The sequence below is a fragment of the Desmodus rotundus genome, chromosome 5 (assembly GCF_022682495.2).
Source record: "Desmodus rotundus isolate HL8 chromosome 5, HLdesRot8A.1, whole genome shotgun sequence".
Classification (NCBI taxonomy): Eukaryota; Metazoa; Chordata; class Mammalia; order Chiroptera; family Phyllostomidae; genus Desmodus; species Desmodus rotundus.
Window position 1 is genome coordinate 286,774 of NC_071391.1, and position 18,044 is coordinate 304,817.

At 60.5% G+C, this 18,044-nt stretch overlaps 3 protein-coding genes and 1 long non-coding RNA gene across 4 annotated transcripts; 2 read left to right on the forward strand and 2 right to left on the reverse strand.

Annotated features, from left to right (window-relative positions):
* Positions 1–401: 401 nt before the first annotated feature.
* On the reverse strand, positions 402–3,899 carry LOC139440901 (uncharacterized). Its single transcript, XR_011651177.1, has 2 exons — positions 3,780–3,899; positions 402–1,245 (listed from the first exon to the last, which is right to left on the reverse strand). It is a non-coding gene; the product is annotated as an uncharacterized lncRNA (long non-coding RNA).
* On the forward strand, positions 1,439–2,739 carry LOC112317064 (interferon-induced transmembrane protein 2-like). The gene is made up of 2 exons (XM_024574052.4): positions 1,439–1,823; positions 2,405–2,739. Exons 1-2 carry the CDS (start codon positions 1,638–1,640, stop codon positions 2,597–2,599), a joined length of 381 nt encoding a protein of 126 aa, XP_024429820.2. The 5' UTR covers positions 1,439–1,637; the 3' UTR covers positions 2,600–2,739.
* Positions 3,900–5,047: 1,148 nt separating the features above from the next.
* LOC128780799 (interferon-induced transmembrane protein 3-like) lies at positions 5,048–10,515 on the reverse strand. The gene is made up of 3 exons (XM_053923611.2): positions 10,422–10,515; positions 5,920–6,107; positions 5,048–5,435 (listed from the first exon to the last, which is right to left on the reverse strand). The coding sequence occupies exons 2-3, from the start codon at positions 6,103–6,105 to the stop codon at positions 5,292–5,294; spliced, it is 330 nt and encodes a 109-aa protein (XP_053779586.1). The 5' UTR covers positions 6,106–6,107; positions 10,422–10,515; the 3' UTR covers positions 5,048–5,291.
* Positions 10,362–11,559, forward strand: LOC112317069 (interferon-induced transmembrane protein 3). The gene is made up of 2 exons (XM_024574056.4): positions 10,362–10,711; positions 11,270–11,559. The coding sequence occupies exons 1-2, from the start codon at positions 10,463–10,465 to the stop codon at positions 11,423–11,425; spliced, it is 405 nt and encodes a 134-aa protein (XP_024429824.2). The 5' UTR covers positions 10,362–10,462; the 3' UTR covers positions 11,426–11,559.
* The last annotated feature ends 6,485 nt before the right edge of the window (positions 11,560–18,044 follow it).

The window sequence follows — 18,044 nt, forward strand, 5'->3', positions numbered from 1 at the left end:
CTGGCTCTCAGGGAACCATGTGACCGAGCTGGGAAAGACACCCAAGGTCAGAAGGCACTGCCAGGCCCTAGCGCCACGGGCCCCGCAGCCCTCCGGGGCCAGCTCCTCAGAGACACAGGGTCACTGCTCTGCGCCCCTCGCCCACGGTTCTGAGCTCACAGGGACGGAGCCACACACGCTGACGGTGGTTGGTGGTTCCAGACTGGAGTGTCACAGCTGCCTGCATGCTGTCCTCAGAGCAGACGCTGGGCTGCAGACAGAGGCTCCTACTGGGGGTCTCAGGGAGGGACTCAGCAGCTGTGAAGTGGCGCCACCTTGCCGCGGTCCAGCCGCAGCAGAGTCCAGGGGGTCCCGAAGGTGCTATGAGGCATCGGCGCGTGGAGATCAGGCAACTACACAGCTCAGAGGCAGGTGAAGCACTGACTCGTTTATTGCCAAGTACAAGTGGATTTTTATATTTTCCTTTTTGGCATAGATTAACATTTGCAAGTGTATAGCATGATCAGTTAAGCAGAAACATCAATACAAAAGTAACCATGAAAAGTATGAAAGTTTCCATGGATATAATTATATTAAACAAAGATTGTTTTGACCAAAGTTTTCCATAGATTCAGTTAGTGAACAAAGATTATTTTAACTAGGACAGTTATAAATCAGACGATTAGACATTTTCAGAAATTGTTCATAGGGCAAAAGTATACAGTAGATTGAGCAGAGGCAATAAGGCCTTTGTGATATCTAACTTAGCTATCTGTCTTTTCTGTCTAGAATGTTTCTCTGTGTACTATAAACTTTAGCTTCATAGTAACTCTTTCTATATACTTAATAGCTAACCAGCTTTTCTTATTTCTATGGCTGTCTAATTGATATATATTCTTATTCAAGGTAAAGGAGGGGCTGTTATTCTAACGACTTTTAGACATTCAGGGACTTGTTGACCAGAGACGCATTGGTCTGATTATATCCTGTTTGTGTCAGCTGCTGGTCAGTTCTAAGAGTGGTGATCATTTCCAGGAGATTCCAGATGATTAAGGCAGTAAAAATACAGATTCCAAGAAAGAGAAAGAACAAAACCACACACAGATCCCAAGTAATGCCACGTCCTCCAGGCCAGGATACGCTTCCTTGAAGATATATCCCCCATGTCTGGACCTTGTCAGACAGCATGGTTGACTGTACTGGAACTGGAGGTGGCACCACCTGGTGCTGGTGACAGTGCCAGTCACAGACCCACTGTGATGACCTCTGCCAGGGAAAAAAATTAAATCTTGTATCCATCACTTGATTAATTATTAGCTCAGGAAATCTCCCTGCGAACACAGAACCCAGGGTCCCTGTTTGTTCACCTGGGAAGGGCCCCTTGCCGGACCTGGAGCAGAGCAAAGCGGGGTCCACCCTGGAGAACAGGGCCCATAAGCTTTTATCAGACACTCACTCCTTCCTTCCACACTGCTGGTTACCACCGTATTTACCAACACACAAACCGCAGGAGATAGACACTCCCGAGATATCAGAACTGCCCTGGAGCGGGAGGGGCCCTGAGCACTGGCCCTGCACCTAAAAGCTCCTGCTCAGGGCTCTGCTTCAGGAAGTTTCCAATTCTTCACTTGGGACCACACCTGCACCTTCAACCACAGATGATCAAGGAGGAACAGGAACTGGCGAACTGGGGGTCTCCCCAGGGCTCAGGACCCGTGATGTCCACTGTGGTCAACATCCACAGAGAGACCGAGGTGCCCGACCACATCGTCTGGTCCCTGTTCAACTCCATCTACTTCAACGTCTGCTGCCTGGGCTTCGTGGCGTTCGCCTACTCCGTGAAGGTGGGTGGGTGCCTGGTAGCTTCTCAGGAAAGTGTGTGTGGGCCCTGAGGTTCCCCTGCACACAGGACCCTTGACACGGAGGCTCCTAGTGAGACAAGTTTTCTGAGTGGATGTGGGTGTGTGTTGGGTGGGGGCTCCTTCCCCACAAGAGTTAGAGGGGGGCTACACGGACGCGCCTCCCAACGGGAGGGTCTGCACCGTGTCCAGGAGCTCTCCTTTCCATCCCAGTTAGAGAAATCACGTCCTTCACACATCCCACCCAGACCTCATGTCTGGTCCAGAAAAGGAAAAGATCCTCAGAGACACTGACCCCTGCTGAAGTGAGGCCAGCAGAGGGGCCAGGGCAGGGGGAGGAGGTGCCAGGGACCCCAGGAGAGGCTGAGAGGCTATGAGGGAGGGACCCCCCTGGCCTGGACCTGCTGGGGCTCCAGGGAACGGGCGGAGGAGGGTCCTGATGTGGCTAAAGGGCAGGGGGAGGGGCTCTGGGCAGGGACCAGCAGGGGAGGACCTGAGTCACAGCAGCTGGCTCTCCCCAGGCCCAGCTCCACTCCAGGCCCCCCTCAGCATCTCTTCTCCCCCAGTCTAGGGACCGGAAGATGGTGGGCGATGTGACCGGGGCCCAGAGCTATGCGTCCACTGCCATGAAACTGAACCTCGTGGCCCTGGTCCTGGGCCTCCTTTGGACCATAGGATTCACTGTTCTCTTGGTGTTGGTGGTGTTCCCGGCAATCAACAATGCAATAAAACAGGCCGGGCAGAACCACGGAGGGTACTAGTCGCTGCCCTTGGCAAGGGGACCTCGTCTTCGCCACCCCCTCCTGGCTCTGCCCCCACCGCCCCGCCCCCCTGCATTCAGCACTCTGTGCAGACATAGCTGTCCCCACTGAACCCAATAAAGTGCACTTGGATGTCACAATGCCAACGTTTCCTGGGCCACAGCTCCTGCCAAGTGCCCAGCCTGCCCCTGAGACTGAGCCCACTGCCCCCTGGCCCACCTGCTTGCTTCTCTGAGGGGGGTCCAGCTCTTTCTCAGATGGTCCTGGTCTCCTGCTGGGAGCAGAAGCTGGGTCCAGGACACCCTGGGCCCCTAGGACAATTCTCCCTGACCCCAGGCTGTCTGGGAGCAGGGTGAGTGCTGCAGACCAGTGCCCTGGGAGGCCATGGTGTTCGCAGGTCCAGTGCAGGGTGGAGCCCAGCCCCACAGCCCCACCTGGGTGGTCCCGCCATGGCTGTGCTTCCCCCAGCCCACCAGGTCTGTCCTTGCTCCTCCTCAGGGGATAGGAGCAGGGCTGTGCTGGGGCCTGGGAGGGACAGAGCAGTCAGCCCTGAGGGACAGAAACCCTGAGGGAAGGACCAAATCCTCCCACCAAACCGGCTGGGCCTGCTAGCTGGAGCCTCTGCCAGTGCCCAGGAAGGGTCCCTCAGCCTTCGGGGACCCCCAGGCTTGGGGTGGGAGGCTTTGCCAGGTCCGCTGATGCACCTGGGCCCGGGGCTGTCCTGAGCTTGACCCGTGCCCTCCCCCCAGGCCCTGCACACTCACCCCAGAGAGGCTGGGGAAGTCCCAGGGGGCACAGGCTTGTGTCTGGGAGGTGAACCTGTCTCCACAGGAGCCTCGCCCTTTGGGGACGAGCCCTGGGCTCGTGTGGGCTCCAGCTGTGGGGCAAGGTCAGTCCTGCTGGTTCCGGTCTGTGGGCAGCATTTCTTTCCCCTGTGGTCTTGTTGGGTCCTGGCGCCCAGGCGCTACACAGATCCAGAACCCTGGCCCCTGTAGCTGCGCCCCCTCCCACCCAGTTACAGCCACTGGGGCGCCCTGACTCTGGGGCCCAAAGAGGGCTGGGCTGTGTCTGCGGTGGGCCTTGTCTAGAGCGATGCGCCCCTGTACCCGAGCGACCCACGTCTGAGCAGGAGGGGGTCAGGCCCAGGGAAGGGGTCCTGCAGGAGGGGACGCTGGCGGACCTGTTCCTCTGGGTCGGGGAAGAACTTGCTCCAAGCAGGACAAGAGCGGGATGCCGTCACGTGACTGCGACCTCGGCTCCAGGTACATCCCCTGCGGGGCACCGGTCAGGAAGTGCGCTCAGCACTGAGCGGCCCGCATCTGAGCGCATCTGCGCGGCTGTGACTTGGGACGTAGTCGGTGCTACGCGGGAGACGTCGTGCGGCCAGCAGACCAGCCGCGGTGTGGAGCTTTGGGAAAATTACACTGGCGCTTGAGGCTTCACGCAGGCGCAGTGCAGGCCCTTCGGAAGGTCCTGGGTCCTGTCCGCTGGGCTCCCGACGGCTCGGCCCGAGCTCCTGGAGTCCTCGGAGCCGCCCCAGCATCTCCGTCTGGAATGTGGGTTGACCAAGCGTCACCTTTACCCAGGTGGGCGTTTCCAGGGTGGCGGGTGGAGTGGAGTCCAGGCTGGCTGGGTTCAGAGAGTTGCGTGACCCCACAGTGGGCCAGGAGGGGCGGGCCTAGCAGGGGGGCGTGGCGGAAGTGGGCGGGTGCCAACGTGTGGGCGGGGCCAGGCCTGCGGGGAGGGATCCAGTTGAATTTTCCCTGCGATTCTCTTCTCACAGTCTCCAGCGAGCCCCTCCCCACCTCTCTGCGAGTGTTTTCGGGACCCAGAGATGTTGGTCCGCCATCATCCCCTGTGCAGGACCATCTTCCTCGGGCCTGACCCTCTCTTGCTCAGACGTGGGACCCCCGGGGACAGCCTGAGATCCTATGGCTTTTCCTCAGGGCCCCAACTGGCCAGCCCTAACGAGAGTTAGTGCGCCGCTGTTGGGGACAGAAAGGAGGTGGGGGTGAGGGTGTGGAGGGTCCACAGCAGGGGCCCTGGGCACAGGGAGGAAGGGGCAGTCTGGGCTGGCCCAACTCCTAACACTCCTGTCCCGCTGGTAACCGCTGGGTCTGCCCTGGGCCACCCTTAGTGCCCGACATCTGGGAGCCTTGAGAGAACGTGGTTCGGAGCTTACTTCCAGGTCAGGGCTGGGTTTCTCTTCCACCTGAAGAGAAGGGAAACCCGGGGCTGCCTCGCCAGGTGACCTGTGGCCTCCTGAACTTATGTCCCCTGTAGCCTTCTGGAGCTGATGGGGGACTTGGGGGCCAAGGGTGTTCTGGACCAGGACCTCCGTTCCTCAAATGAGCCATCCTGGGTCAGGGCTCAGACCTCTGGGAAGGAGAGACCCCCACCCCTAGCTTTTCCCTTTGTTGCCCCAGCTGGGGGCCGGGTGCAGGTAAGGCCCCAGCACAAGCTGCACCCCACCACCAGGGCAGCAAGCAGGTGGGACAGGGTGCAGGGTGGGCTCAGCCCCAGGGGCAGACGGACTCTCACAGGACCCCTCCCTAGGGGAAGCACAAGGCTGTCCGTGCGTGTCCTTTATTGCGTTCAGTTGTGGACACACGAGCGTGTGAACAGCTGCGGGAAGGGTGACGGCCTCAGAAGCCTCCTATCTCTTCATGACGTCATAGCAAGTACTGAATAGTTACACCAAAGTCGTTGCCTTAATTACTATTAAAATGATGACGAGAATGAGGCCCAGGACCAGGGCCGCGATGTTCAGTTTCTTGGCGGTGGACGCGTACTCTTGGGCCCCAACCATGTCTTGCACCCTCTTCCGGTCCCTGGACTGGGGGAGAAGAGATGGTGAAGGGGGCCTGGAGTGGAGCTGGGCCTGGGGAGAGCCAGCTGCTGTGACTCAGGTCCTCCCCTGCTGGTCCCTGCCCAGAGCCCCTCCCCCTGCCCTTCAGCCACATCAGGACCCTCCTCTGCCTGTTCCCTGGAGCCTGGGGAGGTCATGGTCACAGGGGTCCCTCCCTCAGAGCCTCTCAGCCTCTCCGGGGGTCCCAGAGCTCCTCCTCTCCTTCCCCTCACCCCACTAGGTGTCAGGGTGTGGGATTCCCTTCGTTCTTTCTATGAGAGATCATTTCTGGATGGTCAATAGGGAATTGCATGGAGTCCTGTGGACCAGGGCTGACCGTGCCACCCCCATGCACCCGGTATAGACTCACTGTGACTTGTACACACACTTGTGTACACACTCGCAATGCCTCCCTAGTCTCCAGGGCAGCGTGGGCAGAAGGACCCCTGTGGGCTCACACACACCAACCCACCTTCACGGAGTAGGCGAACGCCACCAAGCCCAGGCAGCAGACGTTGAAGTAGATGGAGTTGAACAGGGACCACACGATGTGGTCAGGCACCACGGTCTCTGTGTGGATGTTGACCACGGTGGACATCAGGGGTCCTGAGCCCTGGGGCACCCCGGTGATGGCCACCTCGTGTTCCTCCTTGATCATCTCTGGGTTTGGGGAGCAGGTGTGGTCTCAAGTGAAGAAGGTGGAAGCTTCCTGAAGCAGAGCCCTGAACAGGGAGCTTTTAAGTGCAGGGACAGTGCTCGGGGCCCCTCCCTTTCTGGGGTAGTTCTGATTTTTCGGAAGTGTCTATTTCCTAGGGTTTTCAAAACTGCACTCGAGAAAGTGGGAAAACCCACACTGTGAGTTGGCGGAAGAACAAGAGTGCAGGGGAGCCTGCAGCCTAAGGGCTGCTTCCTGTCCCTGTCACTCAGGGCAGCTCTGTGGCTCCTTCAGGGCTGTGGTGGGCCCTGGGGGCTTTCTCCCTCCTGGAGGCACCCCTCCCTTCCCCCTCCCCAGGCCCTGGACTCTGCAGGTCTCACTGTCCCCAGGCAGGGCCCCTGCAAGTGGCCACACAGACCCCCGCCCCAGCCCAGGGGGCGCCCCGCCCCCACAGCCCACACCTCTGCTGTCACAGGCCTCCTCTCTGAGGTCCAGACTCCAGATGGGGTTGGGTGCCTCGTGGGTGCAGACCAGGGCCCTCTGCCTGTTGCCTGTCCCCTGGGAGCTCAGCAGGGTCCCTGTGAGGCAGGACACGTGCAGACATAGGAGGCAGCTGTGGTGGGACAGGGCACTTGGCTGCGTCCTGGAAGCACAGGGCGGCCGGCTATGCAAGCCCCTGTGTGCTCCTCCCTCCTGCCCCTTGTGGGGCAGAGGTGTTGTGGGGCGGTCACAGGACAAGCTCAAGGTGGCAGGATGAGTCCAGATTCCAGACCCAGAGGGGTCCTCCGGCCTTACCTGCACCTGTCCCCCAGCTGGGAGGAATGAATGCAATAAGGTTAGGGGTGGGGGTCCCACCTTCCCAGAGGTCTGAGCCCTGACCCAGGATGGCTCATTTGAGGCACGGAGGCCCTGGTCCAGGACACCCTCGTGCCTGAACACCCCCATCAGCTCCAGAAGGCTGCAGGGGACATGCCTCTGGGAGACCACAGGCCACCCGGCAAGACAGCCCCAGGTTTCCCTGCTCTTCAGGTGGAAGGAAACCCGGCCCTGACCTGGAAGGAGGCTCCCTGAGTTGGAAGTAAAGTGGTGCAGCTCAGTGGATTGAGCGCCGGCCTACCAAGCAGTGTCCCTAGTTCCATACCCAGTGGCCGCACGCACCTGGCTTGCGGGCCAGGTGTCTAGTACGAGGCTTGGAGAGGCAACCACACACTGATGTTTCTAGCCCTGTCTCCTTCCCCTCTAAATTCTTGACGGAAATAAGGTCCGTACCTGGTTCTCTCACAGCTTCCAGATGTCAGGTACTAGGGTGCAGCCCAGGGCAGACAACCAGTGGGGCAGAGGGTTGGGAGCCTGGCCGACCCAGCCAGCCCCTCCCTGTGGCCTGGGCCCCAGCTGTGGACCCTCGGCACCCTCACCCACACCTCCAAACTGTCCCAACACAGACACCCACCCTGACAGGGCCCAGGGCAAACTGGCAAGGCTAGGCCTGTAGGTTCCACCCGAGGGCCCATCTCTGCCCACCCTGCCACCCAGAGGATGACACAGGCTCCCTGACACCTGGACGTCTCTGCCTCTGGCACGTCTCTGCCTCTGTCCTGACTCTTCCTGCAAAGCAAACATTCGAGTTTTCTAAGCAAAGGCCATGCAGAGGGTTTAGATAAAGGTGGGAGGGGGTGGCTGAGCAGACCGCTTCCCATGCAGGTGGCCCCATGGACCTGCTGCTGGGCCTTCTTTCCCAGAGGGGACAGGCAGGGGGGCAAAGAGAGCTGCCCAACCCTGGCTGGGCCTGTGCCTTCCAGGTTCCCGGGGGGCAGTGCCTGCGGCCCCTGCCTCCGCCAGCTGCATCCGAGTTTGCAGGTGTGAGAGACAGGGCGAGTAGACGTGGAAGAAAATTTCCTGTGCTGAAACATGCATTTCCTTGTCTGTTTTGTTCTTTCTCTTGTTTGTAGGGAAGGTGCCATGACCAGCGTGGAGTGGTGGTTCCTGAGTGGGCTCCACAGGAGATGAAGGAAAGACACAGCACAGACAGTTTAAGGAAAAGCGGGGACCAGGAGGGACACTGTCCTCTGGTGGACAGACAATGAGCCCTGAACACGGTCTCCCCGTTTATTTTGCAGGGGTTGGTTAGCGAGAGCTCACGGACGCTTTGCGAACTGGAGCGGATGCTGCAGGCGCACCTGCTCCGTTCCCGGCTGTCTAAGTGACACGTGTGTCCACTGCGAAAGTGACAGTCGCATTCAGCTGAAGCTTCCCGTCCTCTATCCCCTGTTTAACCCCTGCGGGTCCCGGCTGTTGTGCGGCTGGCTTGCTGGCTTGCTCCGCCTTGCACAGGGAAGCAGGCAAGTGCGGCTCTGTTAAGCACTGAACTTCGGCAAAGATCCAGCCATCACCGTCCCTCACAGACAGGTCACTGCAAGGTCGCTTCCCAGGGGCAGAAAGGACCCAGATCTCATCCTTGTGGTAGGGACTGGAGCATCTACAAATGCTTAGGAAGTTCACAGGCCTCAGGATATTTATGAGGAAGAGGACCCTTTCCACTTGGGGTCCTGGAGTGTCCTGGGCCCACCGGGGCTGACACTGGGCCTTCTCCCCTCCAAGCCCCCAGGCTGGGGCAGGGTGGGGGTGGGCACCCATAGGGGCTCCAGAGGGCCTTCCTGACAGCTGAGCGCTGCAGCCCAGGTGGGTGGCTGTGAGCTGAAGCCCTTTGTGGGAGGGGTTTTGGGAATGCACAGGCCGGGCCCCACCCTGTCCTGAAGACCCAGGGCACAGGGCACTGGGCACTGGCAGCTGTGGGGCCCAGATGGGACGGTTCCCTGAGAGGTTAAACCAGGTCAGGTTCAGACCACGGGAGGGGGAACCAGATGACTGCGTGTAAACTTGGGCTGGAACACAGCTCAGGGCCAGGACTAGGTAGGGACGTGCGGGTGGCAGGGGTGCTCCTGCACTTCCCCAAAGGCAAAGGATGCTGGTTCAATCCCCAGTCACAGCACATCCCTGTGATTTGGGATTTGACCCCTGCTGGGTAGGGATGACCCTGAGAAGCAACAGACAGACGTTTCTCTCTAACATCGGTTTCTCTCCCTCCCTTTCTCCCTTCCCTCTTTCTAAAAATAAATAAATGAAATCTCGAAAAACTCCATCTGGGACCTGTTTGTGCTTCTCTGGCAGGGGTGAGAGCCGGGGTGAGGTGCTGCTCACTGTTCATTTGCTGCTGGCAGCGAGGGGTGGGATGGGCCTGGGCGAGACCGTGGGGATGGTGGGGCCGCCCCGGGCACCCTAGGTGCTGACCTCCTCGTGCTGCGTGCAGAGGACACTAAGGGCCAGCTCTGTGGGCCCCAGCACAGAGTCAGGGGCGCTGGTGGGTGATGTGCACACCCCCAGCCTGGGCGGTGGCCTGGGCTCCCCTGCAGGCCTGCTGCTGCTGGTGCCAGTCCCCACGGTGCGAGGTACACAGGCTCTGTGGCCAAGGGCGGGAGGAAGGGACCTGTTGTCACCCTGTCACCGCTGTGGCGGGCCACGTGATGCCCGTCCCACAGGGCCGCCCTGCACACTATCAGCAGGGTGCAGGGGGGTGGGGGCACAGCTGCCCTGCCCCTCCTGGAACACTCCCCTGAAGCAATCAGGCTGTTGTGGTCCACAGGCGGTAGTCCGCAACCCTGTGCCCTAGGAGGGAAGTGTCAGGCGTGGGGACAGGGTCCTGTGCAGGGCTGAGGGGCCAGCACCGCCCTTCCATGGGAGAGGCTGCAGGTGCTGCTGGGGTCCTCACAATCCCAGGGGCCCAGCAGTGGGAGTCAGCCGAGGTTGGGGGCGTCATGCCTGCCTGTGACTCCCAAACCCGGAGCAGGGAACCAGGTCAGCAACTCAGGCATGTGCCCTGACCTGGAAGTGAACCAGTGACCCTTGGGATCTCAGGCTGGTGCACAATCCACGGAGCCACACCAGCCAGGGCTACAATTGCTGTTTTTAAATGAACTAATAATATTTTAAAATTAATACAGGAAGCACATTTGCTAGTGAAACTGCTTCCTGTCAGGCAGGTGGCTTGGACCCTGGAGAAATGTCCCCAGGGCCCATCACACGTCAGATGAGGGACCAGTGTACCTGGGCCAAGGCCTGACTCCAGTGGCAGGGACTGGAAGCTTCCAGGCCCCAGCAGTCCCCTCCCCCAGCGCCTGTGTAACCTGACACTCCACCCGGGGCCGCCTCCGGAGGCACAGCCAATCCTGAATTTCGCAGATTCCAGGAAAACCAAACTTTGGGGAAATCCCGAGTAGCAGTGTGGGGAAGTTCTCACGTCAAGCCTCACCCACCGAGCTCACCTCGTTCCCGGGTCCTGCGGACGTCCTCTCAGTCAGGGACCATGAGCCGCAACTCCCAGCGCTTCTTCACTGGCCCCCACGCCGGAGTACCCCCATCCTACAAGATGCTCAAAGAGGACCACGAGGTGGCCGTGCTGGGGGCTCCCCAGGTCTCAGCGCCCGTGACGACCACCGTGATTAACTTCCAGCCTGAGACCGCCGTGCCCGACCACGTCGTCTGGTCCCTGTTCAACACGCTCTTCTTCAACGTCTGCTGCCTGGGCTTCGTGGCGTTCGCCTACTCCGTGAAGGTGGGTGGGTGCATGTGAGTCCCCAGGGTTCCTCCTGCCCACAGGGCCTTTGACACGGAGACTCCTAGCGAGACAAGTTTTCTGAGTGGCTGTGGGTGTGTGTCGGGTGGGGGCTCCTTCCCCAAGAGAGTCCGAGGGGGGCTACACGGACGCGCCTCCCGATGGGAGGGTCTGCACCGTGTCCAGGAGCTCTCCTTTCCATCCCAGTTAGAGAAATCACATCCTTCACACATCCAACCCAGACCTCATGTCTGGTCCAGAAAAAGGAAAAGATCCTCAGAGATGCTGACCCCTGCTGGGGTGAGGCCAGCGGAGGGGCCAGGGCAGGGGGAGGAGGTGCCAGGGAACCCAGGAGAGGCTGAGAGGCTATGAGGGAGGGACCCCCCTGGCCCTGACCTGCTCAGGCTCCAGGGAACAGGCAGAGGAGGGACCCGATTTGGCTGAAGGGCAGGGGGAGGGGCTCTGGGCAGGGACCAGCAGGGGAGGACCTGAGTCAGCAGCTGGCTCTCCCCAGGCCCAGCTCCACTCCAGGCCCCCTCACCATCTCTTCTCCCTCAGTCCAGGGACCGGAAGATGGTGGGCGACGTGATTGGAGCCCAGAGCTACGCGTCCACCGCCAAGTGCCTGAACATCTGGGCCCTGGTCCTGGGCCTCCTCATCATATTTGGTGTCATCATCTCTGCCATCGCCATTTCTGTCGCTTCTACCATGTGAATGGCTCGCTGATAATACGGAAGAAATTTCAACATCATGAAGAGATAGGAGGCTTCTGAGGCCGTCACCCTTCCCACAGCTGTTCACACGCTCGTGTGTCCACAACTGAACGCAATAAAGGACACGCACTGACATCCTTGTGCTTTCCCCTGGGGACGGGTCCTGTGCGAGTCCCAGTCTGCCCTGGGGCTGAGCCCACCCGCACCCCCTCCCACCTGCTTGCGGCCCTGGCGGTGGGGTGCAGCTTGTGCTGGGGCCTTACCTGCACCCGGCCCCCAGCTGTACTGAAATGTGGGATTCACCGTTGACCTTCAGGAGGTCACCTGCAAATGCCAGTGTCCAGCGCGTCTGTGGCCTGAGTTTCCGTGGATCCTCGGCCACCTGGTTCTGTGTCTCGGGTGCCGGGTGTCCAGCCAGGTGGGGGCTCGGGTGACGCCCTCCTGAGAGGCCCCTCCCAGGTCTGGAGGTCCCTGGATTCACCCAACTGCGGTCCCAGGCCGAGACTGCCCTGTGTTTCTGGGTGTTTTCTAAGTTGCATCTCCTGCTGAACCTCGTCCTGTAAATCCATACTCGTTCCATGAATTTCTCTATTGAGACTCAATTCCTTCACGGTTTTCATAGTCAGTATTTGCCCAAGTTTTGTTTCTGCTTTCCATACTCGTTGACGTTCATGGATGATCTTTTTCATTTTATAACTTCTAGGGAAAGTTCTATTCATTTGTTTATCCAGCAGGGACTTCCTGAGCCCAGACTCTGGGAGGAGCGGCTGCAGGGGTGGACACTCGGCCGGCCTGTGGTGCGTGGTGGCCGTTGGCTCACCTGAGGCTGCCTGTCCCCGTCCATCCCCCCCCAGTCTGCGCGCTGGGGCCTGGCCCCTCTGCTCTGTGGCTCCCTCTCGGTCCTCTTGTCCCCCCGACCCCTGCTGGACCGGCCAGCCCCGCAGCTGCTGGGGGCGGGCATGGCTGCCCTGCCTCCTCCCTGCTTGTGGGGGCTGGCTTGTTCTTGGGACACAGGCATGGGACCCTGACCCCGCCGGGGCCCCGGCCATTTCTGGGCCTGGCTTCCTCCTCTCTCAGTTCCTCCTCCAGTGCAGATGTCTGGGAGGGACGCGTCCTGAGGCTTCCTGGTGCCCGAAGCAGGCCCTTCCAGGCCGCGTGGTGTGTCCCGAGCTGGACATACTTGGCATATGCTAATAGATTGCATGCCCGTGGGGACGCGGGAAGTGCTGTTATTTTCCACATCATCGCACAGGAAAGGGAGACACAGAGACGTTGGCCGCCTGGCCCTGGTCACACAGCCTCCCAGCCCCAGAGCAGGGCTGTCCTCCCGGCCGCTCTGCCCCTTTTTCAGTACTTCTCTCAACATGTGACTTCTCCAGCTCTGTATTCTGATGCATATTGAGACTTAGGAAGGATGGGAGGCAGTTCGGAGAGCTTCGGGCCCCCTCCCCCCACCCAGAACTTCCTGTTGACGCCTTTCCTCTGCCCCCAGGACCCAGACCAGCACTTGCCCTGAAGGGAAACCCTCCCCGAACAGAACACTTCACCTGCTGTCTGCAGGGCATCACTGAGGTCCTTCCCGGGGCCAGGTCCCTGGTCCCACCAGTGGCAGCCCGTCCACGTGTCCTGGCTCCTTGCGACGGTGGCCCCAGGGAGAGCACCCCTGTGACTTCACAAGCCGTCCAGTCTGTGCTGTGCGGGGCGGCATGAGGCTGCGCATTGCTGGCAACAATGTTGCAGAAATGGGGTTGGGACCTGCTCAGCACCCCTCTCAGGGAGCTGCCCAGGGTGACTGTCTCCACAGTGACCTGACCCAACCCTGAGCACCAGGCCCGGGTGGGTCTGGGGGTGTCTCCCCGTAAAACCAGTTTTCGGGGCCCATGGTGGTGCATTGCACAGACACTTCAAGGCTCGTGTTGTCCAAACTCTGCCCCGCGAACCCAGCCCATGGGGGAGCTTCCCAGGGTCACTCCCGTGCCATCTGCCAATGGTGATTTTCCATTTCCTCTGTCCCCCGCCACTTGCTGACTGGAATGCACTGTGAGGACGAGCTGTCCCTCCCCCGGGGACGTGCCAGCAGTGACTCCTTTGGGGCACTGAGGACTGTTATACTACCCTCGGCTGAGAGCCCGCTGCTCCAGCCATTCCCGATTCCACTGTTCGGAGCCCCACTGGGGGCCGCCCAGCCCTACAGGACCCAGCGCCTTTCTCAGCAGGGACGGGTCCAGTTCCCGTCACAGAGGCGGCCGCGTCTGACCAGTTCCCAGTGCAGATGGCGCAGTGTCAGGGTCCCCAGACCACACTCCCGAGAGACATCCCTTCGTGAGGCCACTCGGGAGCTCCGTGCTGGGTGCTGCCAGCACTGGGTCCAGGGCGCCCGTCCTGCCCGCCTGCGGGAGCGTGTCCCCTGGAACCCTCGCTTCCTCTGCTAGGCTGCACCCGTGTCCTGACGCTTTACAGTGCTGGTTGGTCCGGTGCGTGTGATCATGGACAGTGTGATCTGGGCTCTGAAGCAGAGAAATGGGGCCATGGGGACAGGGTTGGGGCGCAGCCCTGGACAAGCTGCTGCCGCCCACTCCACTCCTGCTGCGAGTCTCCTGGGGACCCGGGGGGGTTTAGGAGATGCTCGCTGCTGGGGGAGGAAGGGCGTGGAAGTGCTTGTGGCAGGGAGGGCAGGCTGGCGTGGACCTGCGCTGTGAGGCTTTTCAAAGGCTGGGCGTTTGACCCTGGCTGGTGGGGCTCAGTGGATGGAGCCCTGGCCTGAGAACCCGAGAGCCGCAGGTTTGATTCCCAGTCAGGGCACATGCTGGGTTGCAGGCTGCGTCCCCAGTCGGGTGCCATGTTTCTCTCCCTCCCCTCCCCTCTCTCCTAAAGTAAGTACGTGTAATAATAACAGAGAAAGTGAAGGCTGGGGGCTAGAGGAGGTCTCAGGCCAGGCGGGGTGTCCGTAGAAGACTCCTCTCCTTTCTGCAGACCCCAAAATGAGGTCACTCCCTGCACTTCCTGGTGCTGGGTGGGGTCGGCCAAGGGCACTGACTGGATTTCTGCTCTGTCTCCCCCAGTGGGTGGTTTAAGCAGTTTGCCCTGTGGTTGGGGTGAAGTGCAAACCATTTACTCCTCAGTGTCCTTGGTGGAGGGGAGATCGCATCTCCTAGACGGCTGCAGAGTGCCTGCTGGACTGTCTGTCTCAGTGTCCCTCTTCCAGGGTCCTGCCTTCCTCAGTGGGACCAGAGAGGGGGGAAGTGAGCGCCCCAAGGCATGGGGTCAGGAGGGACACTTCCCTGCAGCGACACTCTGCCAGGTCCACAGGGCAGGCGCTGTCCCTTTCACGTGACCATCTCCCCATCCAGTGACTCTGGGTCTTTGTTTCATTGGCACTCGAGAACATTTGCTCACTGCTTTTACAGAGAGAGAGAGAGAGGGAGAGGGAGAGAGAGGGAGAGAGACACTGATTCCTTGCCTTCCCATCCAAGACCCGAGAAGACATGGAACCCTCCACCTACCTAGGTGCCCTGACCGGGAATTCCAACGAACTGAGCCACACGGGCCAGGGCCACTCTGGTCTTTTCAGACGAGTGGCTCTGGGCGCAGCTGACTTAACTCTGGGGCCCCAGGACACCCCCAGGCAGAGAGGGGAAGGCCTGGCAGAGAGTGATAAGGGAACCAAGGGCCTCTCCCGGGTCCCTCCAGGAGCAGCCTCTGAAGACCTGGAGAAAGATCTGGAAGCAAACAACCTGTTCTGATTGTCAAAGCAAAGCTCAGCTGCCCGGACCAGCAGATCTGCAAGGTCTGGGCCTCCTCTGCACAGGTCCCCAGGGCAGGACCCCGTTCCAGGCCCCCAGCCCCCCCGGCCCGCCAGCCCCCCCAGCGCACAGCCTGGAGTCAGATGGGCGTTTAATCAGAAACAGCACCAGACCTTTGCTTTCCCGGACAAAGTTCTGTTTCCCCTCGTTTGGGATTGTTTTCCTTCCCACTACTGCAACTTTTTGGACTTGAACTTAAGAATTTTAGCCCAAGTCCTTTGACGCTCAGCTCATTGAGGGAAAAGATTCTTTATTTCCTCCACCAGAGTCGACAGACAATATTCTGTCAGTCTCGGGCGTGCGCCCTCGTGGTAGGCAGAACTGAGCCATCACCCCCATACACCTAGTGCCCACGTGACACCGTCCATGGTGACGACAGGACTGTTCCCTAAGCCGCCCTGACATCCCGTGACTATTCTGTCATCCCCAGCGAGTGCTTCTCATCCCTTCACCTTGCTCAGCTGTCCCCAACACCCCCCCCCCCCCCGCCGTATCTCTGAGTCCCCTTCTCTTTCCTTTGTTGGATTCCCCATAAGTGGGCTCACGTGACTTCGGTCTTTCTCTGGCTTGTCTCTCACACAGCGCGATGCCCCCTGGGTCCATCTGCTCTGTTGCCAATGGCTCCCCTCTCGGCAGGGCCTGTCTGTCCGTGGTCTGTCTGCTCCCCTTCACTTGTGCTCCCTGCGCAGCGAGGCCGCCTCCTTCCCTCGACTGTTGCAGGTGCAGCAATGGACTCGTGGGTGCGCGGGTCTCCTCTAACGAGTTTCTTCTGATCCATCGTCAGCGGTGGAGCCACCGGGTCCTTCTTGGCCTCTTGTGACCATCTGTGGGTCATGTCCTCTGGTTTAAGTATTGGTGCCCCAGCTTTTTTTGTTTGTCCCCGATATCGTGAAATGTGTTTTTCTCCACCCTTTTACTTCAGTCTGTGTATGTCTAGTTTTGGAAAGATTTTACTTACTCGCTTTCAGAGAGAGGGGAAAGGAGGGAGAGACAGTGAAACATCGATGGGAGACACTGACAGGGGACTCAAGAGTTGGGCCAAGCCTAGTAAGTGAGGCATATGTTAAAGCTTTTGCTTCAGAAACTACAGATAAGGCCCATTCTGGCTCCTGGGAGATAGCCCACCTCCTGGGGCCCTGGTAAAGATGACCACCTGGGGACAAGTGGAGGCATCCGGGCCCTTGAGTCCCAGGGAGAGACAGACCACCACCAGCCCCTGGGAACAGTTAACTGCCCAGGGCGAGAAGAGTGCAGTGTTTTTCGAATCTAATCTTCCCTTTTCTGGTTTCAAAACATCAGGTGTTGCCTCTGGACCAGGCCCCACTGGGACCAAATCCGCAACCCAATCTGGGCCCTGAGTGGGGCGGGGCGGAGGGTAGTGGGGTGCAACCCGTGACCTCTGGCTTTGCAGGACGACCTTCAACCACCTGAGCCCCGAGGGTCGGGGCTGTGAGCGTCTGTGTATTTGAGGTGTGTCTCCTGTAGACAGCGTTAGCAAGGGTACGGACTGGTAACCCTTCAGCCCCCTTCCACGTGTGTCTTGATTTGCACAGGAATTTCTCCCCAGACAGCGGATACGGGGAAGGGGCTTCTGTTCTCAGTCCGGGATCTGGGATGCCCGCTTCCCACCGCCCCGCGCACTGCGACGTGAGCTGGCGCAGGCTGCCCTAGAGGCCGCGGGGCCGGACCAGCGGGAACTCGTCTGACGCATGCTGGTCTCGTCCTAGTCCCGGCGAGAAGGAAGAAAACACTGCCCTCGCCGTCCCAGCGCCGGGGAGGACAGATCTCTCTGCCCGCCGCCCCCTCCTCTTTCTGGGCAGCGGCCGGATGCGGGATGGGGCGCTCCCCGCCCCCGCTTTGCCTCCCGCAGTCCCGGCAGCTGCCCTGCGAAACTCCGACGACCGGGGGCGGCCAGCAGACCCCGAGCCAGCACGCTCTCCACGCCCACTAGTAACCACAAGTTCGCGGCTCCCCGCCCCAAACCCACCCGACGCACGTGACTTCGGGGAAACAGAAAACTGCTCCGCGGGCAGGCTGGGCCCCTGTACCGGAACACCCGCGCCCCAAGCCTGGCCCCGCCCCTCCGCGCTGTCTCTCCTTTGAGCTCCCGCCCCTTGCACCAGCCCCGCCCAACCGCAGACGCCCCAGTCCCAGCCCCCCTGCCACCCGAACGCGCTCCTCTTCCCGCGCCCCTTCACTTCCGGATCCTCTGCTAGTCCTCCCCCGCTGCGCTCCCCGCCCCCCACCGCGGCCGGGAGCGGTCGTTGGCTAAAACACGCGGTTTCTGCGGCACCTTCTGAACAACCGTGACCCAGCCGCGGCCTCGAGCACAGGGTCTGGGCCGGGCACCAAGTGCACGGCCTCCAGGACGCGCCGGGAAACGGGTCCCCCTCCCGACACAGCACGCGAGCTGCCCGACGGCTCTGGCCCCGTCGGCCGTCCGCGGGGTGCAAACCCGCGCCCGGAACAGCGAGTCCGCCCCACTGCCGCCGGAGCAGCCCAGCCGCTCGGCCTCGACGCCTCCAGCCACGCGTGGTCCTGCGCTGCCCCCTGGCGGCATCGCGAGCAAACAACGGCCTCAGGGTGTGTGCGGGGCAACGCCAGGGGGTGCGGAGTGGGGTCTCTATTGGCGCGGTGTCACCTTATGGGCACTGTCAGTCCCCCAGTCCCAAAGCCAGGGAGGGGCGTTAGACCCCGTAAGAACCGATTCTGACTTCATCCGAATTCTGACCCAGATTTGTTTCCACCGCGTTCCGATGAGACCGAAATCCAAATTAGGACGCGCTTTAACTAGGGGCCAGAAGGCCTGTCGCTGGA